The following is a 25,268-nucleotide window of genomic DNA, read 5'->3' as shown; positions in this document are numbered from 1 at the left end:
TGGCCCCTATTTCTCATCGTGCTCTCCATGCCGAGGATGGCTTTGGGAGCACCCGCAGCTCCTTGTCCCACTGTCGGGTGCCCGCAGCCCTGTGCCGTGTCCTGCCGGGACATCTCTGCTTGGGAAGAGCATTGGGGTCTGTGGTCCGGAGATGCGCACAGGGCAGAAAGCCCAGGACTGGGACAGCAGGGTGGGGAAGGACTCCGAGAAGTCCCTGCCTTGCACACATGCGTGCCCACCCCCATTTTCATGATTTGTGACTGATTCTCCTGATTCGGAGTGGATGCGGTGTTGGTTCACCTGGGTCTGCACCCGTCGTTCCCCTTCGCTCCTTCCCAGGGAGACGCTGCTGGACACAAAGCAGCCGGGGGGAGGTTTCTTATTCTCCTCTCGTGTTGGAGGAATGAGGGTCTTTCATGAGAAAGCGCAATCAGAGTGGAACAGTGGTTCTGGGCCCTGCCAGAGCAGCGCTTTTGAAGATGATGGAAAAAGAGCCTGGGCTCCCATCTCAGCTGGGGAAAGGAGATTTTCTAGCTGCTCCAGCTGCCTCTCGCTGCCCCTGGCCCGGCTCCTGCTAGCACATGGCTGCAATCCGGTGCTGTCCTGACCAACACGCAGAGCTGTAAATGCAGCTTTAACCCCAACGGAGGTAAGTCTCCATCCAGAGACGGAGCGAGGATGAGGATGCAGGGTGGGGAGCTGGACGGGGGTTCAAAGCGAGCTCCGGCAGCGCCGCTGGCCCCGGCACCATCCCGACTCCGCACGTGGGAGCTGAGCCCCTGCCCTTACAGATGCTCCTTCGAACCGCGCCGGGCACCACCCTGGAGCCGGCAGCAAAGCTCACGTGGCCTTCAAAGATGGAAACCTCATGGTGCTGCCGAAATCAGGCAGCCAGGCTGGCAGGGGAGCGCAGTGCCGTGGACGGCCACTCGGGAAAACACGTCCATGGGTTTCCTCTCCCCGTCCTCCATCCTATGACTACCCCAAAGAAGCGGAGCCACGGGTGATTCAACAACAACAAAACCAAACGAAAAACAATCTCCTCGTGCTAATGGGATTGGTTCTGTCCCTACCACGCACATTCCAGCCTGGCTCGAGGGACCGCTTGGGGCGGGGGGGAAGGGGAGGCTAACGAAGCCAAATTATTCTCCGTCTTCAAATGTCAGAGTTCAGCGCGGTGCCGCTGGCTGGACCTGGCGCAGCTGCTGTGCCGTGGCGATGCCGTGTGGAGGCGAAGCACCCTCTCGGCAGCCGGCACGGAGCGCCTGCGCGCATCCAGCCCGCCGCCAAGTGACATGCATTTTCCATTCCCTGGGCTTCATTACTTCTTGGAACGCAGACCTCGCTCGCCGGGCCATGAGGGGCTTCGCTTCCCTCCGTGTTTATTTTCGCTGCCGTGTGTTCTTTTGCCAGGTGAGGAGCGCAGCCAAGCTGGTCAGGGAAAGCAGGGATGTATGGTTGCGGTTTGGCCGGGCGGATGGGAATCGGGCTCCCTTAAGTGCCGACGCGGCGGCGCGGCACAACACCTGCTCACCTTCAGGCGCTGGAGCCATCCCCCTGATTTCACGGGGACGACACGTGTGCTTAACACTGCAGCATGTGCAGAGGGGATTTGCTGGATCGTGGCCTCGCACCGGTGCCGAGCGGCGCTGGGGACGGCCAACGCGTCCAGCTGGCGTGGGAGCCGGCTCCCATGGGTGCCGCGTGCGTCAGCTCGCCCCGCCGTGCGTGGGAGTGGAAGGAGCCCAAGACTCATAAAAGAAGGTGTTCAGCCTTCCCCCGGGCCTGACCCTGCGTGGCTCTGCCGCCTGCTTCCCGCTCATGCCTGCTCCTCCCGCTCGCTCTTCGGCGCAGGGCATGGCCCTGCCTACGCCTGCCAGCACAGGCGTACGCCCACGCCTGCGTTAGCTGCGCTGGATGAGCCGGCACCGCTGCTCAGCGGGGTGGGTAACGCTGCCCAGGGGTGGGAGCCCGGCCGAAGAGCCAGGTCGTCTCCCTCCCGGCAGGGAGGGGATGCTGCTCGGCCGGCGTGTCGTGCCGGAGCCTTGGCAGCGGCTGCTGTGTCGGTTCGGCTCTGCAGCAGGAGATCGGGGACCTGCGGGGCTGCTCTGCACCCCAGGATGGGTGGGAGCCTACAGACCTCATCCCGCCCGGGGGGCTCGGGTACCACCGCGTCGCTGGGCGTCCCGCGTCCCCCGGGGCTGGTGGCTGGTCTCGGCCATGGAGTTATCTGCAGTGGCAACTGGCAGATAACTGGTGCTCAAGGGGGGAAGGAGAGGGTGTCTCACCTTCACCAGCCTCCCAGGAGAGACAGATAATATCTCAGGGAGATAAAACATCTCCATGCCTGAACACGACCGTGGGGAGATGCAGGCAGGGTATCCCGATGGTGCAAAATAAAAGGGAGGGAGAAGGACCAGCGCACGCGATGCCGTGGCCCGTCTTTACCCGGAGAGCCCCGGCTCCGCCACCACACGCGGACGCACCCCAGCCTGCGTGCCCGACCCCTCCCCGGGCTCACACGCTTGCCAGGATTACACGGGGATTAGCAGAGAGCAGTCTACCAGAAATCAAGAGGGAATAAAACCAGCCAGAAGCACAGGCACCAAAGAAGCCCACGGCACCCTCCAGCCACGCGTGACAAGCAGGAGATGCAGCAGCGTTTGTCGCTGATGCTGTGCGGAGGCAGGGAGCGAGAGGGAGGTCACTCGCAGACTCCTCCATAACAAGAGCGAATAAAGGAACGGAGAAGCTTTGTTGTGCTGGGGAAAATCTAGCAAGAATTGGGAAAAAAAAGCTCGTTGCGGCCAGCTGTCTGCCTCCTCCACCCAACACAAATTGCGTGGACCGATAGTGCTGCGAGCTGCGAGGAATTCCTGTTTCTGAGCGCTTGCAGGATGAAATGAAAAGGTTGGAGAAAAAGGCAGTGCTGCCAGCTCATGATTTTGTCATTAGTCTCACAGTGTTGGATGCAGATTTTAAAGCCCCAGCTGTGGGAGTCGTGGGATATGCGAGAGCTTGGCTTGCAGTAAAAGGTACATGGCTAGACCTCATGTTTTGTAGGGGGGGGGAAAAGTGAAAACATGACTCAAATACATCCTGATGGCTTAAAATGAAGATCAGAAAGAAGAAGAATGTAAATAGTTTGGAGTTTATTCTTTTTCTTTTTAACCCAGTAAGGCAGACTTGCGATTTTCCAGGCAGACCACCGCTCTCCACAGTAGGAATACCAAGACTGCCTTGATATACTGTGTGTGCGGGATAAATATATTAAAGTTGTGCGAGTCGCTCAGATGCTGCGCTAACACTGGTCGTAAAAATCACCTTAGATATAAGGCAGGCTCCTCAGGGAAGGGGCTAAGTGCACTCAACAAATAATGAATAGAAATAAAAATAAATATCAAATGGCCCATAAAATCAAACAATAATGGTAACTAAAAAGTTCCTGGATTTGCTGTGAGAGATAAAATCCCATCAGCAATATGAAATAACGAGAAATACCCCCTTTTGGTTCCTTCTCCACATGACACAAGTCAGCACGCCTGGTCACCAGAGTAGTTATGGAATACATCTTCCTTCCAGCGTCTTATAAATGCATTTTTCATGCTTTGAGAGACCTTCTGGGGTTCGATTTAACTGGGATCTGGGGAACATGTGAAAGGCATTTACAGCATGCGGCACAGCCTGGTTTTTCCTGCAGGGGAAGCAGAGGTGTAACGTTCACAGCTCCCATCCGCCGACCCGCCTGGGACGGAGAGGTCCGCAGCGAGCGGCAGCCCGGCCGGGCTAGCCGTCAGCAGGGCTATTTTATTGCTGCGCATTTATTGAACCAAAACAATGCACTTCAAATACCTATATGGACCTAAAAAAATAAAGGGAAAGTGTTTCTTTTAAACCTTTTAAAGAAAGGGGGTGTGCTGCAAAGCTAAAGCTGCAGAAAGCGGCCCCAGGAGAAAGTGGAAGGTATCAAATGAAGCAGAGCTGGTGTCTGAGGAAGCGGGACAAGCGCGAGGGGTTGGTAAGGAGGGGCAGGAGCCCCCAAACACCAGCAAAATGCACAGAGCAAGCGTTGAGGTCGGGGGAGAGCTGGGGCGGGAGCCGCGCTCGCTCCCGCAGCTCCGTCTTGCAGGCAGCACTGCCCGGCAGAAAGGGCATCAGGGTGAAACGCTGGGGACAGACTGCTGCCGGCTCTGCCGATGGCTTACGGCATTAACTTTCATCCGCTGCCTCTCCCGCACCTCCTCCCGCTCTCGCCGCGCTGACATCTCCTCTTCTGAGTAGGTCGGGTCTAAAATAACAGGGCCCCGAGGTCCTGGCTGGGGTCTCCGTGTGCTGCAGCAATACAAATAGCAAATTAATAAGTACTGCTTCCCTTTCTCCCAAAGGTTTTACGAGGCTTAATTAATGAATGTCTGTAAAACGCATTTGGAGCTGGGAATGAAATGTGCTGTGGAAATGCCAAATATTTTTAATGCTCCAGCAGATTTAGAAGGTTTAAATAAGAAAAATACACAGCTTCCCCTCTGAAACAGATTGCTCTCCTTGAAGCGGAGGGCTCCAGAACATGAAGTTTTCATCAGGCTCACTTGAAAGAGTATTTTCACGGCTTTCCAAGTGCGTTTATTCTCATGTATGAATTCCCCCTTTCCCTTATACAGATGTGGACACCGAGGCATGGTAAATCAAAGAAATTTACCCCCAGTCGTTGGCAGAGCCATCGCTATGAATAATTTCCTGATTTCCACTGACGACTGGAATGCCCTCTAGACCGTTCGCTCTCTCCAGATGCGTGCCGGCTTTAAAAATTACACGGACCCCGCGACGCTTGGCCTCGTCTCCGCCGGTTGCTTTGGGGAGAGCCAGGAGCAACTCTGATGCCGACCATGTGTGGGGACGGAGGGTGGTGAAGGCATCTTTGGCACCGAGAGGGCGCAGCCGGAGCGCTACAGTCTCTGATGACAAGACTGCACCCTCTGGAGGGTACTGTTGCTCTTGCACAAACACTTATGGCAATAAAACCTGGTCCATAATCGTCCAGATGGCGTGGCGGGAGGCTTCGTCCCAGGGTGGTGGGGAGCAGGGTTGTCCCCGCAGTCCCGGGCAGGTTGTACACACAATGGTTCCTGCAGGAGACATTTAACGAGACACATGTGAAATCCCGAAGGGAATTGGGTGCAGGCCGCGGGCAGGGGCCATCGGCTGCTGTTGGATAGCCGTCGGCTGGAGGGTGCTGGCACGAGGAGGCCCATGGTGGCCTGTGGGGAGGTGACAGACCCCTGGGACCCCTCCGCCATGCGGCAGCGACAGAGCCCCCCGGATCCCCCCAGCTGTGGGGCGGCGGCAGAGCCCTCCCACGTCCCCTCAGCTGTGGGGAGGCAACAGCCCCCGGGAGCCCTCAGCCGAGGGATGGGGACAGACCCCCAGGTCCTCCCAGCCATGGGGCAGTGACAGCGACCCTGTGGCTGTGGGGAGGGGACAGACCCCCGGGCCCCCTCAGCCGCGAGGGGGGTGACAGATCCCCGGGCGCCCTCGGCTGTGGGGCAGTCACAGCCCCGGGGCCCCCTCAGGTGTGGGGAGGTGACAGACCCCCGGGCCCCCTCGGCTGGGTGATGACAGCCCCCGGGCCCCCTCATCCGCGGGGCGGTGACAGGCCCCGCTGGCGGCGGGGCGGCGCCAGGCCCGGCGGGAGCGGAGCAGCTCCCCGGTCCCCGCCGCCCGCCGCGGGCCCCGCTCGCTCCTGCGCCTTTAACGCGGCGGCTCCCGCCGCCTCCCAGCTTAGGGCCCGGCGGCGGCGGCGGCGCAGCGAAGATGGCGGAGTCCGGCGGGGCCGAGTTCGCCGCGGAGCGGCCGAGCAGGTGAGCGGGGCCCGGGCGCGGCCTAGGCCGGGGGTCCGAGGGCGGGCGGCGGCGGGGCGGGGCGCGGGGGCCCGGCCCGGCGGGGCCGCGGCGGCGGGCGGGGGCCGGGTGGGCCCGGCGGCGGCCGCGGCGCTTCGCCGCCTTCCTCCGGCGTGGACGAGAGCCACGATATTAATTTATTTTATCTTTATTTTCGGCGGCGCCTCTCCCCGGGGGTCCCGGCGAGGCGGAGAGCCCGGCCCGGTGTCCCGGGGTGTCCTGAGCAGGGCCCGGTGCCTGAGGGTCCTCTGAACGATAGCAATAATAATTAATAATAACGCTTTCCCTGGCGGAGTTTATGAGGAGGAAGGCTGAGGTTTGAGGGAGGCTCTAAAACAGAGAATGTTGTGAATCACACCTAGACCTGGCTTGGGTAGGGTCTGTAGAGCCACTGGCTTTGTGGGTGTACGGAGACGCCAGGTTTATGGGTTTGCAGAAACAGCAAGTTTTTGGTGTTTCAGGCCCGTTTTGTTGCGCCCCGTCCCCTCTGCCGTGCCCCCAGGCTGCAAACCCCTCCCCGGGTCACTGGTTTTGGTCCCTACGGGGCCACTCAGCCTTCGAAGGCAGCACAAAGTTGGCGGCGGTACCTGGAAGGGTGTTGTGGTACCTGGAAGGGTGTTGTGGTGGTGGGCGGTGGTACCTGTTCGTGGAGGAGTTTCTGTTTCCAGGACTTTTCTGTCTGTCATCATCCAAAAGTTGCTGTGTTGGACAGTGTTCAGAAAGTTGTGTTGTCTGTCTCTCGAACGTTACGCTGTCAACCTGTCACTTCGCTTCAAAGCATCATTTATCCTCAACTTAACTCTCTCTCTGTGTTCACTCCTGAAATAACCACCCTGTATGTCACGCTGCGGAGAGGGAAGCTCTTACAGTCATTGTTCAGCGCTGGAGAAGCCTGTCTGAATTCTCACCTTATATATATATATTTTTTTTTTTTTTCCCCCCTAATGACTGCCTGTGTAAACTATATGCTGTGCTGCCTGGGGCATTTCATTTTATCCCTCTGCACCTCCTTTTTCTTCCCTTTCAGAACAGGAACAGCAGCACTTCTTTCACACAGGTGTCGGTCGGGCCGCTCGCTCGGCGCTCGGGAGTTTCTCGGTGCTGGCTGTGTAGCAGTGAGAAATGGAAGTAATTTGTTTCAGGGCCATGATAAATCACCCCGACTGGAGCTGCAGCAGTTCTGGTCCCTGAGCTGCAGCTCCATCGTGTTCCCTATCGCTGTGTGTTTATTTTCTTTGTTAATTTTAAAGTGAAGCCCGTTGAAATTTGGGTACTGCTTCTTGTTGGTCATTAGTCTTCTGTTTTAAAGGATGGATTTATCGGAGAATACAGGGGAGAAATCTGATGGGAGACGTTGGGCATGCTGCATTGTCTCTATAGAGCGAGAGGAGAATTTCAAGGGCATTCCCTATCAACAATGATTCCTTGTTAGGTGCTTCCACTTGTGACTTTTTTGCACTTACTGAGTATTTACTCTCTAAGGCAAAAGGACAAAGTCCTCTCTTGCTGTTACACACATGCCATTTCGGTGGTGCACTGTTACTCAAACAGCACGGACAGAATTTCCATCTTTGGAATTGCTACCGCATGGCTGATGCTAGTTACCCGTAAGTATGCTGGCTTCCCCAAAGCAAGAAAATTCACTTGTCTGCTGGGGATCCTGCGCTTTCATTCGATAAGGAACACGCTGCGCAAGATGGTGTGGACAGAAGGTTTTGGAGACACTGATGGCATGAGATAACGCCATTGCCGTGCATTGAAAAGCAAACAGCCCGAATCTTCTCTTTTGAAATAAGCTTGCTTTGTTCCCCCCCCCCCTTCCTCTATGGATGGAATTTCATGAGTTACAAATGGGTTTCAGATTTTACTCCCAGCCCTCTGTATCATGTGGAGGGAGAGTTTCAGGCTACATAATTCACTCTGTAATACTGGGCTGCTCCTGGAGATAAGCTTTGAGACTGGTGAGCAAGTGAGTACAGAGGAAACGGTGAAATCCATCGGTGCCCTTGGTAAGAGAAGCTCTCTGGGCTTTAGAGAATGAGGTGTGTGAACTCTGCTGCAGTGTTGGTGAGGCAGGGTTGTACAAAGCAGGGTGACAAAGATCTAGGAAAAACATCTTTTCTGATGGTGCAGAGGATGTTATCGTGCAGGCCTTGAAGCAGGAATTAATCGCAGGGTCCAGACAAGCTGTTGAGGAGAGCTGCGTGTCTCTCAAATCGGGAATAATCCCTTGAAGAAAGGAAGGCAGCCAGGTTGTATAAACACTTTTCAAAAACCTCCCTAATATTGTTACACGCTGGTGTGTTTGCTGAAAGCGGCCCCCCTGTCAAAGCCAGAATGAATGGGCGAGGAAGACCCGCAGGTCTTCCTTATCTAAAAGTACATATGTCTGGGTTCACATCAAGAGAAAGTCGACCTGAACTCCCCTAACATTATTCCTTCTGAAGAAAGTGGTGGGAGAGAGAGCAAATGTACAGGAGGATGGAGTAAAACCGTGTTGGGGAAGATAATGGTCAGGGCTGTGAGTCTGCCCTGCTTTCATGTTCCTGTAATCTTGTATAGCTTCAGTCTTCAATTAGACTTTTTTTTTTTCCTTTTGAAACTGTTCAAAGTTTAGTTTTGTGTGGTTTCTATGTTCTATACTCTGCCACATGGCAATTTTAAAACAGATTTAGTTGTTAGATCTGGTAGACGTGGTGTAAATGTTTACACTCTAATTGAATCACTGTAAAAATAACTGCTGCTTTCTTTTTTCAACGTTGGGAGACTTCTGAGCTGGAGGTTTTATTTAGCCCAAAAGTAAACTTCAATGATTCTTTAAAGGTTCCTGTCTTACCTCCAAGTGTGGCTTAGCATTAACTACTTTGTAAGGAAGAGCCTTGCATCACGGGACGGTGGCTAAGGCGTCTTTTCCAGTTTCTCATTTATATGGAAGATAAATGCTGAACTTGCACAGGAATCGGTGACCTTTAAGAAAAGCTGTTGCTGCACTCCTGGTGGTCTTGGGTTATTCCGTTCAGGTGATGCGGTGAGGGTGGCACGAAGCCTGTGCCGATCTGAACCGCCCAAGGAGCGGGGAAGCAAAATGATGTTTTGGATGGGCGCAAGCCTGTCAGAAGGTGAGCGCGGAGGATTTAGATAACGAGGGAAATGGGCGACAAGCAGTCGCGGCGGTAAGAGGATTTGATCCTGGAACTGAATTGGAGCTGGTGTTACAATGCCAAGAGCTGGGGCAGCTGCTTGCATCTGCTACAAAACATGATTTCTTTAGTTTGCATTAAAGGGATGGTGGGTTTTTCTTCTGTTGTCTGCTGTTTCATCATTTCATGTTGCTTTTGCTTGAGATCCCTAGCTGCTCCGAGGCAGTAACCTGGAGGGTGGAGGTACAGGGAGAGGAGAGGTGTGCTGTGGCTCACTGCACGCTGTAGTACCTACTCTGCGTGTAACCAGTCCTGTCGTTTTTATTGCAACACTGCCCAGAGGATGCAATCAGATGCCACAGAAACAGGCCGAGACAAACGCTGCTCCAAGTACCTCGTAGTCTGTTTTCGAAGTTTTTCTAAGTTTTTCCAAGGCGTGGAGTGAAGAGCCCGGTATGGTTGCGTGAGAGAAGGTCGCTGAGTGATTTGCTTGGTTGGGGGAACTTTCTGCCCTGCTAGGAGCTGCTAGCAGAGCTGAAACAGGCCGTCCCCAGCGGGAACGCGACCCAGCCATTGCTGACGTGTGACGAGCTGGGAAGCTGAGACAGGTCCCGACGGATCTTCGGATGAAAGCGGCGGTAGCTGTGCCACGGATCAGCTTTGCTCCGTGTCTGAAGGCAAAAATGTGATGCTGGAGTGGGGTGGATGGAAGAGCAGGGGTGGAGGGAGCAGTGGGGTGGTATCTAGAAGGCCAACGCTGAACCTGCGCTTGGGGCTGGGCTGGGTGTCACTTTTGGGGTGGCCTTGGTGGCTCTGCTGTGCTTCCCGACACCACTAGGTGCCTCTCGGCCTTTGCACAGCGGCTCTGCCACGGGTGCTGCTGGGAGAGGTGTGCAAGGGATGGCGGGCGCAGAAAATACCCGCTGCGGCTTCTGGCTGCTAAAACGACCGTGGTGGTGTGTTGGAAAAGGACGGTTCTGCTTTTTTGGCATTTTTTGATCCGGCATTGCTGTAGCTTTCCTTTTTCTAGAGCCAGGGTTGGCAGGGTTTGACCGTAAGGGCATATGGTGGGGGAAACGTGGAACTGTTTAAGGCAGTGCTGTCAGCAGGAGTATCGAGTGTATAAAGAGCCTGTACTTAACCGTGTACTGTGGATACACAGGCAAATTTTACGTGGTGTAAAATCCATCGTCCTTCTGGGGGTCCTTGTGTGGCTGGCTGAGCTCGGGAGCAACGCAGAGCAGCTGACTTTTTCATTGCTGTGATACTGCCTGTGGCTGCCAGAGTAATTTATATGCTTACAGTGATTTTTATATTTGCTCAGTTTGTTCCTGGCTCGGCGGGATTAGGTTTGGGGCTGACAAGAATATAATCATGGTAAAGTTTGGGGGGGTGGGGTAGTATCTTCCCGTTCTCGGTCATTGTAAAAACAGAGGTTGAGATTGTGGCACGGCAGGGTGCTGTTAGCGATGGGTGATGTGTGTCGCCTCCGGTGCCAGAGGAGGTTTGGGGCAGGACTTGAGGGCGCCCCAGGAAAATCCCCGTACAGGACAAGATCCTCTGCGGTAGCTCTGGGTATGGGTAGAGAGCACAGAAATGGCAGATCCTGGTAAATGATCTTCTCCGCCTGACGTTTTGTGCCTCTCCAGGACCCCCGTGCTACCCGTGTGTAAATTTGGGCTCACGGAGCCCCTACCTGCGAGTTGCACTGGCCGCTTCGGTTGCTGAAGGAAAAGGAGCAAACTGCTTTTCCCATTTCTCCCTGCACCAGCATAAAAATGACTCTAGCTCTGTGACAGAAACATTTTTAAGAATCTTGTTCTTTCTTTTTCCCCCCCCCACAATTTGTCCCAGGTACAGCGCGTACTGACCAGTCTCTCACGTTGAAACTCCATGAGGTGGCACAGAGTTTAATGTGTTCGGATATTTCACCCTCTACTTTTTTGTTCCGTGCTCCAATGCTCCATTTTGCCAGGCCAGCCAGCTTTTGACAGACATCCAGTTTTATTAGTGCTTTTAGCAGAAACCAAAATCCCACCTCCTTTGGCTTGCGAACAACCTACCGATTGAAGCCTGGGAGCAGAATATATTTGTGTGTGTGCGTCTGCTGGGCCCTGTGTGAGTCCAGCTCAGAAAAAAAAGAAAAACAGAGATTTGGAAACGTGTCTGGGACTTCTCAGGGGACAAAAAATAATATTTAAAAAAAAAAAAAAATTGAAAAGGCTCTTGCTTCAACTTGCTGCCTTCACTTTGGGTTATGGGGTTTCCTTGGTTCCGGCTTGGGAGAAGCAGGATGCAGATAAGCATGTAAAGGGATCAGTAGGACCTGATTCAGAAAGCACTTAAAAGTGAAACATTAAGGTACCTCCTGGCTTCTGTGAAATACGTCTCTAATTGCCATTTTCACTAAATGCAAGGCTGAATCAGGCGTGGGTTGTCCGGCAGTGGAGAGCGTGGGAGCCCAGCGGTGCCCAGTCCCGTCCCAGCGCCGGGCAGTCTGTCTTTTGAGACCTCAGCTCCCTCTTTGTGAGAGGGAGAAGCCTGTTGGGCCCCTGTCACACAAATAAAAAAGCTTGGTTTGTTGGGTTTTGTTCTTTTTTTAAAATAGTGATTGTTACTTGTTCTCCCTTTGCCAAACGTCAACTTCCCTTAAATTTTGAGACTGGAAGTGCGAAAGGCGAGACTTCTCCAACTTCACTATTCAACTTCAGGCATTTTACAGAAGACCTTTTTTTTTTTTTTCTTCACAGAAAGTATTACTCCTCCTAAAACTCAGACCGATTTATAATCTCTTTATTTGAGCGCTCCAAATTGCTAGTCACTTCTAAATAGAGATATTAGTCTCAGGCTTTCTACTTGTATTTATTGCCTTTGATGAAAGAGAGGGTGTCAGGAGAGGAAAATGAGTGGAGGCAGAGAGAAATAGGAGAAATCAAGAGAAGGAGGTGGAAAGGGGAACAAAGAAATCGATTAAATCATTTTGCTCGCATATCTTCCCTGAAGATGATTACGTGTCTCTGAAAAACATCCCCTTCATTTGATGTGTTAATATTTAATTAGTTGCTGATCATTAAGTGCTTATTGTTGTTGCTAATTGGGACAGGGAAGCGATGGTAAATGTTGTTTCTGATGGGGTGCTGGTGACAATCTTGCTTGCTGCTGGGAACGTAAGTAGGTTAACAGGGCGGGTATTTTTAAGTCTCATTCCCTGGCAGCATCTCATCTCCCTTGCACCCAGACTTCAAGGAAACCTCTCCGTGCCTTTTCGTAGGGGGGCGCAAAGGCCACGGGAGCATGGTCCGAAAGTCCCGACAAGAGTCCGTGAGACAGCAAATCTACAGGAAAGGGTTTAGCCTTTTTGCCCTAACGTAACATTTGTTAGTGTGAGGCGCTGGAAACTCATTTTCATCATTTGGGCATGTGATATAAAGCCTCAGGATCTGAAATATTACAGTAACCATGGCTACCAGTGACTTATCTGAGGGAGTTTGACTTTTGTTTTGATTTTAAGTGTCTTAATTGTAGTTTAAAAATCAGAATCTGAATGTGTTTTTTACTTAGGCATGAAACTAAACGCATTAAATGATTTGCATTATTAAAATATCTATAATGCTGCCTTTCAAAGGTTCTTAAAGAAGGTCCTTAATATTCATACCCTATGTTCTAAATAAAGTTACTCTTCAGCTTTATGTTAGTTCTGCTGCTCTCACCATAAAAAATTTCTTGCAGGCTTGAGTGCTCGGAAGGTGCCTCGCTGGCTATTTTGCAATCCCAAGTCCTTTGTTTATCCACAGAAAAGCTGTGGCGCTACGTACTCGATGCATGCGAACACACACACGCTGCTGCTTTTCTTCCCTCCTCCTTTGTACCCCAGCCATGCCCCGCGGGGTCCTACCTTTTGAGCTTGTGTTTACTGTAGAGGCTGGCTGTTGGAAGTTTGCCCTGCTTAGAAATCTTGCCAACCCCCTTGAGTTTCTCCTGTATGAAAAATTACCAAGCACCACCTGCCCAGAGAGTGGGGAAACGTGGGTGGATATTCGCAAGGATGCTGAACTGGCATGGAGAGCGAGCCTCGCTGGCACTCAACTATCCCTCCCTCAAAGGAGGACCGTGTTATAAAAGAAGAGTAGGAAGGCGACAGGCAGTTGCGTAGCAGAAGATTTTTCTTATTTAATTCAATCACTGAAATGTTATAATCTGGCCTGGTATCATTCTCTCCATTTGTACTTGTGCAGTAGTCGCAAACATGCTGAAATACGAACTCATGCTTGGTAAGCCTTTAATTCCAGCTTTGATGTTTTTAATCATCAGTACAGATTTGGTAAAAATGATTCATTAGCTTGAAACGCATCTTGGACTACACGTGATGTTGTGGAGAGTCGAGGAGGCAGAGACCGGGGACGGTTGTTCTTTGGGACGTTCTTTGTGCCTCATCTGAACCGATTCTTGAAGCATGGCCCTTAAATATCTCTCGGCCCGTCGGCTTTAGAGGCTTCTTGGGCGTCCAGCTCTGTGTTCAGATGCCTCCTCGCTGCATCTGTTTCTGGTCAAAAAAATCAAGCAGTTCTTGCTCAGAAACATGTCAGCTGAGGATGTGGTCAGCGTGCTTGGGGCAAGGATGAGCACATGGCCAAGCTCCTGCAATAGGTACAGCGACAGAAGGTGAATTTCTGGGCTTGTTTGCCTTCCCTGCCTGCTGTCTGGCTGGAACCACTCCCTTAACCCTTGCTTTAACATTTTCACAAGCCTGCAATGCACGTACGGTTTTGGGTTGATTTTCCCCAAGCTACGGTCACATACACCATGCTGAACTCTATCCTGCGGTGACTGGAGAGGATTGAAAGCAATCTGGCTTCAGAGCAGTGGCTTGGAGACAAATCCTCAATCCCATTACTTGTTCCCTGGCAGTCCCTTTTTGAAAATCGGGTGCCAGTGATGCTATCGCAGTCTTTGATGTACCAGTGATGTTATCATTTTTGATCCCAAAATGGATCGCCCTTCTGAATCAATGTGTCTATTGAATTCCAGCTGCCCCCACCATTCGTGCGATGGATGCAGTTCCATGAATATAAAGATGCCTTTCACTGCTGCAGCTATTTCCATATGGAAAGTGGGATTTCTGTTCCGGTAAAGTCACCTTTATATCAACACATTCATGTTAGAGGCCCCGATCGTGTAAACATTTTCAGATCTTCTTGCAGATCACTGTGAAGCCTGTGGGACGTGCAGTGGAAGCGCTGCTTGAGGTGAATGTGATTTTTATGTTTTACATTTTTTTCAAAGGATAAATTTGACTGGGTGCAGCCAGACGCGCTTTACCCCGCTCCGAGCTAGCGTGCTCGGCCCCTGCAGAAGGACGCTCCGGCCGCAGAAACCTCCGCAAAGCTCTGTGGCAGGGGAAGGACCTCACTCAGTGCCGTCCTTTCGAGGACAAAGCCGAGGAAAATTCCAGAAGCTCTCCAGCCCTGCCTCCATCAGAAAGGGAAGGGGGAAGGAGCGGAATAAACACTTTCTCACCATTGTGTGATGAAAGGCTTTTATCTTGAAGGCATGTTCTGAACTGCTGAGGAGTGGATGCAACTCTTCCGAAGTTTGTCTGCAAGGCTGTTTCTTCTGTAACAAATTGTTAAGCAACAAGTACACGGCATACTCAGATCTCAAATAAGATAGGGACAGCCTCACAAAGGCACTTTCAGATGTTCAAGGCTTCCTTTTGTGCCTTTTTTTTTTTTTTTTAGTCTCTTGACATCCAACTGCTGCCTCGCTTCTTCCTCTGTTCCTAATGCAGTGCAAGGAGTGGAAAGCAAGGCCACGCGGCATAATGGGTGCAGTGCTACGGTGTGCCCCGTGGTACGGCAGCCTGGCTTGAGCCAAGCCTGCTTTTATCACCCGTCCCTTTTTACTAACTGCGGTGCAAACTGCGTTTGTTGCTGTTTTCTCACCTCTCCTCCTCCCGCTCTGTTTTTTGTAGAGACTTTTACTTGATTTCTCATGCTTTGTGTGGATTTAATTTTGTTTCCCACTTATGTGTTTCTTCTAAAAATTCTTTTTTTCCAGACCGAAGAAAACTGGACATTATCAATGCTTGTCTTACTGTTAGGTTTTGTTTTGTCTTTTTTTTTTTCCCCTGGAGGATTGTGTAATCATTGGATCCTTTTATTCTATACCTGTAAATAGACAAAGGAACTAGTACAGGGAGTTTTTCAGGGGTAGCTGTTCACAATTACCTATTGAAATGAATCGCACATGCAAACACGTTTATTCCAGCACAGAAATATCTACCCGCCCAGATTTAGTCCTCCATCTGCTTTAAACGTACACTCTGGTTATTAACAGTGCCTGTAAAAGTTAACTGAGAAAAAGGAAAAAAAAAAAAAAAAAAAAAAAGAGGAATGTTTGTTCAGGTAAAACTCGTCGTTTGAAGAGGCACCCGCGCTGGGAGGGTTGTGGATGTAGTGAAAGCAATCCTATATGGGTAAGCCCTTAGGCTGGGAAAAGGAATATTTAAAATTGGCCTGAAAAAAACGCTGAAGAAAATTCCCATGAGAAGAATCCTGCAGGAGATCGAGTCTAATGAAGTTAGGGTAAACTCCGGAGTTACCATCTCCCAGATGAGCCGCCGGAGCTGTCTGTGCATATTTTACCTGTCCAGCGTGAAGCAAAATGGGTTTGCTCCGTGAACGATACCGTGTTCAGAGGCAGGATCGTTTCCTTGCTTGTGCTCGGTGTTTCCTCCTTTAGACTTCAGCGAATCAAAGCCATTGTTCCAGAGAGGAGAGTAAAATGAGTTGGACGTGATGAATATTCATGCACTCGCTCCCTCCAATCTCCTTCCTCTTTCGCCATGGGAAGAGCTGGAGTGGATAGATGTTTCTTGGCTCGCGGAGTCATGGATAAAGGTCTTGTCAGCAACTGACTTTTTGCTAATCCTTTCTATTATAGGAAGGATGTTGTAGCTGGACTCCAGTCTCTGAACTAAGACTTTTTAGTATGCTTTGACTTTAAGGTAGGAATTTCAGATCTGTGCTACAAGAAGCACAGCTGACCGGTATCAGTCATCCCAGTAGGAACTCGTATGAATTTTGAGGCGCGTTCCCAAGCTTGAGGAGTTTTGAAACAGACGGCAAAGATTTGATATCTGCATCCTGCAGCATCCCAAGGAGCTCTAGAACTACTCGCACAAAGCGGCTGCCGTCTCGGTGCTCTGATGAACATCACAGATTTCCCCTAACTCGCCTCTTCTGTAAAGCTTGCAGGAAATTACAGTCCGATAAGTTAGGCAAGTAGCAAGTCCTGTCCATTGTTCCTTATTGTTTGAGGATTGTTTACATCCCCTTTTTGGTTGTCCCATCTCCCTGACTCTTCTCTGACCTTGCCTACTTGTTTCGTCCATTGTGTGTGGCTTTTATTATTGTTTAGGCAGTGAACTCTTAGGGACAGTTGTTAGCAAACAATGGGATTATAGAGCCCCTGGTACACTGGGACCTAGTCTCTGTATTATTTTTTTTTGGCTTTGTTGGTATATTCTACCTAAATAATAATAATGATACCTTTAAACACAGTACTAAGTGCACTCTCCCACTGTGGACTTGGGAGCAAGTAACGCAGCTTTCCAGATTCAGTATGATCTGCTTGGGATTTTTTATGTCACGCTTCCATAAAATATGTCTGAAAATGCAGAGACCTACTAGCAGGATGCTTCTGAAAACATGAAACCCATCCTGAATACTGGTCCTTCTGCAATGTTTTCTTCCCAGAAGGACTCAGGTCTTGATCCTAAAAAGTAGTTCAGAGTCAGATTAAATTTGCAAATGACTTTAGGGTGTCATGCTTCTGTTGGTGTGAGCGGACCCCGTTTGGTGGGCAGGGCGTGCTGGCCCACTGTCGCCTTGCTCAGGAAATCTGCAGCCTAACTGTGGTTATTTTCAGAGGAGCAAAGAGCACCTAAGAGTCTTTTCCACTTGTGCGGAGATACTGCTGGTGTTCACCTCCGAATGCAGCGTTCTCACTGACAAGTGCATCTGAGGCCAAGCGAATCTAAGAATGATGCTCTCCGCGCAGGGGAACATGTGCGAGAGGCATTGGGAAAACCAAGGAAATATTTACACTGGGAGGGGACTGTTTACAGTGCAGTTCAAACAGTTGACGTTATTTAGAGCAGCCAGTGCTATGTAATATTTTGCTTTTGCTCTTCTCATGAGGGTCAGGCATAAGGAAAGGATCAAATAGGGCTAGCAGGGCCGTCCTTGGACGGTGCAGAGTATCTAACAGCTGCAGGCAGCAGAGGTGGTGAGAAGAATAAGCAACTGTGATTCAGTCTCGTGGTTGAAGTCAAGGTCAGGGTGGACTCTGGGGTAGTTGTAGTGTGGGGACACCAACGTTCGTTGGAGATTTTGGCCCCGCTAGCTGATGTTTGGATGGTCTCTGAAGCCCATGTGCGCTGCAGCGTGACGGGTTGTCAGTAATGCGAAAGTATAATTTAAACATTTGGAAGTCTCTTCTGTGTTGGGAGAAGGGAATACAACTGAGGTACTGATGTCATGATGTTCTGTGTGGCTATCGAGCTGGGAATTTGCGTTCAAACTGCTTCATGTTACAGTATCTTCCCCAGCATGCTTTGTAGGTATACCACATATTGTTTTAATTTAAAACCAGCCTGTCTCTCTTGTTCTGTTTTTAGCATGGCTGACAAGAACAGCACCCTGAAATGCACGTTCTCTGCTCCTGGCCACAGCACCACTCTACTGCAGGGACTGGCCTCGCTCCGAGCTCAGGCTCAGCTGCTTGATGTCATCCTCACTATAAATAATGAAGTGTTTCAGGTTCATAAAGTTGTCTTGGCTGCCTGCAGTGACTATTTCAGGTGAGAATCCAATAGGGAAGCAGGCATTTTTACCTTTCCCATTGGTTTTCTGTTTCCCCATCCTCCCCCACCCCAACCTCCCCACCACACCCCAAAATCCCACCCGCACACAACCCTTCGGAGGTATGCTTTGCCCCACGGGTGTCGGTGGGATTACCCGCAGGCATGCGGAGGCTCGGAGTCCGTCCCTCTGCATGCAGATGAGGTTTGTTTGACTACAGCCGCTGGGCCAAGACACAAGTTCAAGCCCAGGTCTTGAACCCACCTCGGCAGCACTGGTAGCTGCTCTGCCTGCTGAAGGAAACAGGCTTTTGCCCTGGAGCTACCTGAGCTGGTTTTGAAGTGGCAGCGAGGGCTCTGAAATGAGTCATCCCATTGAAGGATGGTGCCCATTGTAAATACGCTCATGTTATCTTTAAATACCACTGATGTGTCTATAGCGCTTACTGTTCACAGGCTGAAGAGCATGAAGCGTTTTGTGTGTGCATTCCCCAGACGCCTGGGAGATAGGGGAGAATTGTCCCATCTTGTGTGGGTAGCAAATGAAGCATGGAGATGAGTTTTCTCCGCCAAATTAATGCAAGTGAACCAATTGCAGAGCAGGAAATTCAGCTCTAAGCAAAAAACTGTATCCATCCATCTTGCCTCTGTCAAACTCTTTTGTAATGGTTCTCTGACTTGGAAGGACTTCTCTTCTGAGGTAGGGATCTTCTCTGGCAGCACCAGTAGCCGCATCGAGTGAGGGGCATGCTGGAGGCAATGGGTATAGAGGGAAGGTTCGAAACAACAGAGAACTTGACCTGGGTGTTGCTGTAGACCGCGGGTCATAGCAAGTCAGGGTGCAGAAGGGCCGTTCAGCGGGGTTTGCAGTCCCTTGACGTGTAGGTTCCTTCCTGACCTGAGCAGGCTGGTTTGCTGAGCAGGTAACCAAGAGGAAGGGACTTCAGCGTCCTTTGGCCTATCTCATGTATCCCTTCGCCCATTTCTTCAGCTGCTCTGATGGTGTCTGTCTTATGTACACACATATTTTCTAGGCTGTTCCCTTCCCTCTCCCTTTGGTAACATAAACCTTCCAAGCTTATCACTCTCCCTAACAGGCATGCAATTAATGATGGAGCTGATCTCCCACCAAATGCTAATAGCACTATTTGTATTCATAAATGCTGTATGCAGTGCCACTGCTAGTGTGTTTTCACTGTTGAAATATAATTGCTGAGTAGGTTTCTTGTTATAACTTCTGTGGCGCTAAGAAAGGTTGTCCTGGGGAACAATGGCAGAATAATCTGGCTTTTGAAAAGACTCTGTTTTTATGCAGAAGGGGGGAGGGAAAAGAGTGAAATTGAGGCATTTATATAATCAGCATTTTAGAACCGTAACACTTTTTAAAGGAATTGCATTCTATTTGATGATTTGTCTTCATCATGGCAACAATAATGCTTTTCTTTCCTTATGCACGTTCAGCTCTGCATCGCTAATGCACGAGTACACATATGTCTGCATATCCTCTGGGGCAAGGGATCAGGGCAGCGTGCTGTTCTGTGACATGGGATATGCAAGGGGATTTTAGCAGAATGCTCTCATCTGCTATATGGACAAATAATTGCGAACAGTATTCCTGGTCACTCGGTTACAGAAAGCTGATTTCATATGCAGATATTTCCTTATTTAGGTCATTTAGGATTTCTTGGGTTTATGCTGGACGGCAGCAGGTTTTCTAGCCTGGTTTGGACAGGAAACTTGGAACTCCTGTCTTTTGACAGCGTTCCCAAGATATTCCTTTATTCCTGTGCTATGTAGAGGAGGAGGGTCTGTTCAGCATTTTTTCTGACTAACTTGTACCTTAGCGTCACTGCAGCTTCCTAAAGGCAGCTCTAATGACACCATGCCTCCACAATGAATTTACCTTTCCGATGGAAAAGAGTAGGTTATTGATGGTGGAAAAAACAGCCCAAAATGTGCTGGCAGCAGGTTAAAGGGTCTTTTGTATGACAGTCCGTAGCCTGGCTGTGCTGTGTGTGCGGTGGCAGTGAACGGCGAAACTCCATGTCACAGTTCTTCCAGCAACCTGTTTTGACTGTGGCTTCCCCCGAATTGCTCTGCTACTGCTTGTTGAATCCTACACAGAGCGCAAACCTTTGCCCCCGAGCTACCCATATATAACAAAACCTGCTGAAATTTAATGTAAACGTATAAAAAACCAAATGTGCAGTTACGTCCCCATCACGCCCACAGGCCCCGTAGCTGGGAAATGCAGCGCCGCTCTAGAAGAGCGCTTTACGAGATGTCTGCGCGCGGTCCTTGGCGTGGTATGTGCTTCCTGTGGAATTTCGAAGCCTCCCAAGGAGGTGATCTAGGGCCTAATCTCTGCGTGGCCTGGTCAACTGATGTGCTTGCAGCTGTGCTGTAACAAAATCTTTTTTTTTAATTGCCTGTTAGCCCCCTGCCGTCCTACTGCAACATGACAGACGTTTTCTGAAGTGGCTGCAACTCCTATTTTCTGAAGGCGCTGGGAATGAACCTTGGAGGGGAGGTTCTGATTACCAAAGCTGTTCAGAAGATGCCTTGCATCTGCAATATTTAAGCCATTTTGCAGCTAGCCTACGATAGAAAGGGCTAACTGAAATCTTTGCCCAAAGGCAGTGCTGCAGGCAAGCTCAGAGGATCGCTGGCCTCCTAAATGCAGGTGTCTTCCGAAGCTTATTCTTTCTTTGTGCTCACAAATCCTGCGTAGTTAAACTCTTTAGGGTATGGTTACCAATCTCTGCTGGTGCAGATCCCGTTGTATCCTTTGGTTGTTGAATATCATGGATTCACTGGTGTCCGGCGTACCACACTCCCTGCTCTGGGAGCTCTACTGCTTCTTGAAGCGTTGTCCTGTGGTCCGCTCTTGCTTATGCTGCCAGTAGGACTGAAAAACCTGACCTTCTGGTAGCTGAATATTACTTCTTAGTGCGCTGTTTATGCAAGCTTTATGTAAGTAATTGCATACTGTAATTTCTCCTGGCTTTTAGAGATTTAGCCTTGATTTATTCTGCCCCTTCCCCATCCTTCCTAAGAGATTCAGTCTGTTTAAAAAAATGAAATAAAATTCTGAAGTGATACATCATTTTACATCTATTTAAAGGGGGGAAAATTCTTCTTTGTGTTCTTGACCTCCAGGGCAATGTTCACAGGCGGGATGAGAGAAGCCAGCCAAGATGTGATCGAACTGAAAGGTGTATCTGCAAAAGGACTGAAACACATAATAGACTTCGCGTACAGTGCTGAAGTGACTCTTGATCTTGACTGTATTCAGGATGTGCTGGGAGCTGCTGTCTTCCTCCAGATGGTGCCTGTCGTGGAGCTCTGCGAAGAGTTTCTGAAGTCTGCCATGAGCGTAGAAACGTGTCTCAATATCGGGCAGATGGCCACCACCTTTAGCCTCGCATCCTTGAAGGAATCGGTAGATGCATTCACTTTTAGGCATTTCCTCCAGATCTCTGAGGAAGAGGATTTCCTCCACCTGCCGCTGGAGCGCCTTGTTTTCTTCTTGCAGAGCAATAAGCTGAAAAGCTGCAGCGAAATAGACCTCTTCCGGGCTGCCGTCCGCTGGCTGCAGTATGACCCGACCCGCCGTGCCAATGCCAGCCAGGTCCTCTGCCACATCCGCTTCCCGCTGATGAAGTCCTCAGAGCTGGTGGACAGCGTCCAGACCTTGGACATCATGGTGGAAGATGTCTTGTGCCGGCAGTATTTGCTGGAAGCGTTCAATTACCAGATCCTGCCTTTTCGTCAGCACGAGATGCAGTCCCCTCGGACCACCATCCGCTCGGATGTCCTGTCCCTCATCACCTTCGGCGGCACTCCCTACACCGACAACGACCGCACTGTGAGCTGCAAAGTCTACTACCTGCCGGATGCCAGCGTGCGCCAGTTTAAGGAGCTGACGGAAATGGAGGTGGGCAGCAGCCATTCTTGCGTGGCCGTGCTCGACAACTTTGTCTACATCGTAGGAGGGCAGCACCTGCAGTACCGGAGTGGCGAGGGAGCTGTGGATATCTGCTACCGTTACGATCCGCACCTGAACCAGTGGTTGCGCATCCAGGCCATGCAGGAGAGCAGGATCCAGTTTCAGCTCAACGTCCTCCACGGTATGGTGTATGCCACCGGTGGGAGGAACCGGTCAGGGAGCTTGGCCTCCGTAGAGAAGTATTGCCCCAAAAATAACGAGTGGACTTACGTGTGCTCCCTGAAACGCAGGACGTGGGGGCATGCTGGAGCCACGGTAGGAGACAAATTGTACATATCAGGTGGGTATGGCATTTCAGTGGAAGACAAAAAAGCCCTGCACTGTTACGACCCCGCCGTGGATCAGTGGGAGTTTAAAACCCCAATGAACGAACCCAGAGTTCTGCATGCCATGGTCAGTGCAAATAACAGGATTTACGCTCTGGGAGGCCGCATGGACCACGTTGACCGTTGTTTTGATGTTTTGGCTGTGGAATATTACGTGCCTGAAACAGACCAATGGACAACGGTGAGCCCTATGCGTGCAGGTCAGTCGGAAGCTGGCTGTTGTTTACTAGAAAAAAAGATTTATATCGTAGGAGGGTACAATTGGCATCTGAACAATGTGACGAGCATTGTGCAGGTGTATAACACAGAAACTGATGAATGGGAAAGGGACCTACATTTTCCAGAATCTTTTGCTGGGATAGCATGCGCTCCTGTGATACTACCGCAGGTAACGACCCAGAGATAACTACGCACGACTGCGTCGGCCCGTGAAACCACCTCGTGTTGCATGTTATCAGGATGCCGTGGTGTTTCTTTGTTGTTTGCAAACGGTATTGTGCATTTTGTGGGTGAGGGAAGGAGAAAAATAGCTTGCGTTCCCTCCTCCATAAAGTCCCTCCTCCTCTTATGTAGTGTTCTGGCAAGCGTGTTTCATCAGAAGCACTTGTCAGCTAGTTAGACTTAACAGATGTTACAGCTGGAAAAAGCTTTTCTCTTTTTTTTCTTTTTTTTGATGGGGGGGGGTGTGCATTTTGCCAACTTTTCATATTTTTAACGATGTTACACATTGCAAACATTGACAGCTCAGGAGTAACTACGTACTGTGGTATGTTCAAAAGAGTTCAGGTGTGATTTTTATTAATAGCTCCAAAAATCATTGTAGGTCGCTTCGTTGTTTTTTAGCAAACAAAACAAACCAAAACCTGTATAACATACTGACCTCCAGAAGCAATAAAGGGACAGTGGGAGCTAGAAGAGCTCAGGTGCTTGGATTAGGAAAGCATATTCTTGCTTTTCAAAGGTGACTGTTTTTTTTTTCTCCCCTCCTAAAAGGGGAACGCTTATCCCTGCACACCTCTGGCCTCCGTTGGTTCTTCATTGCATGGATTACGCTGCAATTCCAGACCCCTTCCTCGCCCCCTCCAGATAGCAGCATGATGCTCTAGTCCAGAAATATTCCCTTAATTGGGGCATCCAGAGTTCGCAACACTAAAGCCATGTTGATAGCTTGATGACATATAAACGGGCATGATTTTTTTTATTTTATAACTGCCAAAAATGTGTTTGGCTGTACTGGCAATAAGAGCTCTGCAGCTGTTTGTCTGGGCTGAGCCGCCAAAGCAGAGAGCACCCGGAGTTTCTGCTTCAGGACCCCGCTGCCTTTGCCTTTCCGATCGCTCCACCAATACCCGGTCATCCCAACTCTTTTCGTACGGGAAAGGAGGTGGGTGCTACCTGTTCATTAAGCCTGAAGGTTTTCTCCCTTGCCTTGTAAATAAGATACTTGGCATCATCATATGATGGACGTCTAAGTGGAAGGAGGGTTTTTTTGCTGTTGTTGCCAGTGGGTATTTTAAATTAAGAGATTAATTTTAAGATGACTCTGTCATTTTTGTAAAATCTGTGTTTGCTGCACAGAATACTGTTACTTCCTGAACTTTCCTTTCCTCCAAGCCATTTTTTCTAATTAATTTGACTGATTAATGAATTGAAAGTTTCTCCTTTTATCAGGTATTCTGTTTCAAGGGCTTTGTTTTGTATCTGTAGAAGTTTGATTTTGATGTATGCAGTCTTCTTTTTAGAGAAACTATTGCATTCTGCTGTTAAGTACTGTGCTGTAACCTTTAGAGACAATATATAATGTCTGTTTTGCTAACGAGTCATTGATCAGGTCTGTGTAAAGCATGAACTCCATACCTCAGATTCACTTGAAGGTATTTTTCTCTAATAACGAAATCAAAGCACCTTTGGATATGATACGGTGAGGGCACGTGCTCCTCAGTTAAGCTCTGCATTTTGAATTTTAGATAAAATGATGCATAGTTTCATCTGTTCCTATCTATTTGCTGGTTTGCCAATAATAAATTAATGAAAAGTACTTGTTGTCGTATAGTATGCTGAAGTCAGTGGGCAAGCTCCGCTTTCTAGCTCTCAGGCAGTTAATTTACTCCATTCTCTCTTCATTTGGTCTGGCATAGAAGCTAGAAACACTGCAGAACAGTCTTGGCAGATAACAAGCAAATTTTGAAAGGATGAAATGTAACTCGATACAAGCTTCAAAGTTACAAAATAATGGATTTTCTTTTTTTAATGCTTCCATATGTTTATGAAAAGGGTACTTTCTTAGGTTAGGAACCAATGGAAGGTTACTTGCTTTCCTATTTGCGGAATACGATTAATCCTCTTATGAGTGTGTCATTCCTTCATCATCGCCTTCCTAAAATACTTAAGTATTCTTCCCTATTTTATTTAAATTTTCCTTCCACAAGCATTTCTATGGCAGCAATTGATGGTTTGGGTGTTCTCTAATAACCGAGTTTTTCTGAACGTGCAGCCTTAGTGCTCATAAGCCACACCACATCAGATGACTGGAGAACCCATGTGGTGACCGTAGTTGGCAGCTCTTCATAAGGAAACCATGCTTTATTTTTCACTTCAAGCTTCGAAGGTACGTGTGTGTGTCGGGGGGCAAAGCATGTTCGGTCTCACTTTTAAGGTCAACCTTGCAAAAATAAACTTAACCTCTGTATTCCTTCGTATTGGAACGGTGGCTTTGCAGCTGGGAGGATACACAAAGCCATTCTCTAACTGTATTTAATAAACAGACCAACTGTGGCTGGCCGTGCAGCAAACGAGCCTGGTCCCCGCGTTCCCCTTCCCCGGCACTTGCGGAGCGGGCGCTGGGAAAGGTCTCCAGATTCTTTCACGGAGACTTGTGATAGAGTGCTGCTGTGAACCACCTCTCTTTGTTACTGGAATGTTCTTTTTATAGCGATATAAATAATTATTTTTCATAACCTTAGCTAGAAATATTCTAGCTGTTCTAAATTTAGCAGAGACTGGCTAAAATATTTGTGGACGTGCATGTCATCCATA

The 25,268-nt window shown here is 49.7% G+C and overlaps 1 protein-coding gene across 2 annotated transcripts; it reads left to right on the top strand.

The window, feature by feature from the left end:
- Positions 1-5,672: 5,672 nt before the first annotated feature.
- Positions 5,673-24,270, top strand: KLHL26 (kelch like family member 26). Of its 2 annotated transcripts, XM_087769562.1 has the most exons (3): positions 5,673-5,855; positions 17,715-17,897; positions 21,057-24,270. In XM_087769562.1, the coding sequence occupies exons 1-3, from the start codon at positions 5,809-5,811 to the stop codon at positions 22,636-22,638; spliced, it is 1,812 nt and encodes a 603-aa protein (XP_087625688.1). In that variant the 5' UTR covers positions 5,673-5,808; the 3' UTR covers positions 22,639-24,270. The 2 variants fall into 2 exon arrangements, with proteins under 2 accessions (XP_087625688.1, XP_087625690.1); XM_087769564.1 differs by lacking the exon at positions 17,715-17,897.
- Positions 24,271-25,268: the final 998 nt, after the last annotated feature.

The sequence above is a fragment of the Nipponia nippon genome, unplaced genomic scaffold, assembly GCF_047370975.1.
Source record: "Nipponia nippon isolate SJK-2023a ecotype South Korea unplaced genomic scaffold, ASM4737097v1 scaffold_31, whole genome shotgun sequence".
Classification (NCBI taxonomy): domain Eukaryota; kingdom Metazoa; phylum Chordata; class Aves; order Pelecaniformes; family Threskiornithidae; genus Nipponia; species Nipponia nippon.
Note: the sequence above shows the minus strand (reverse complement) of the source record. Positions and strands in the feature narration are given on the sequence as shown.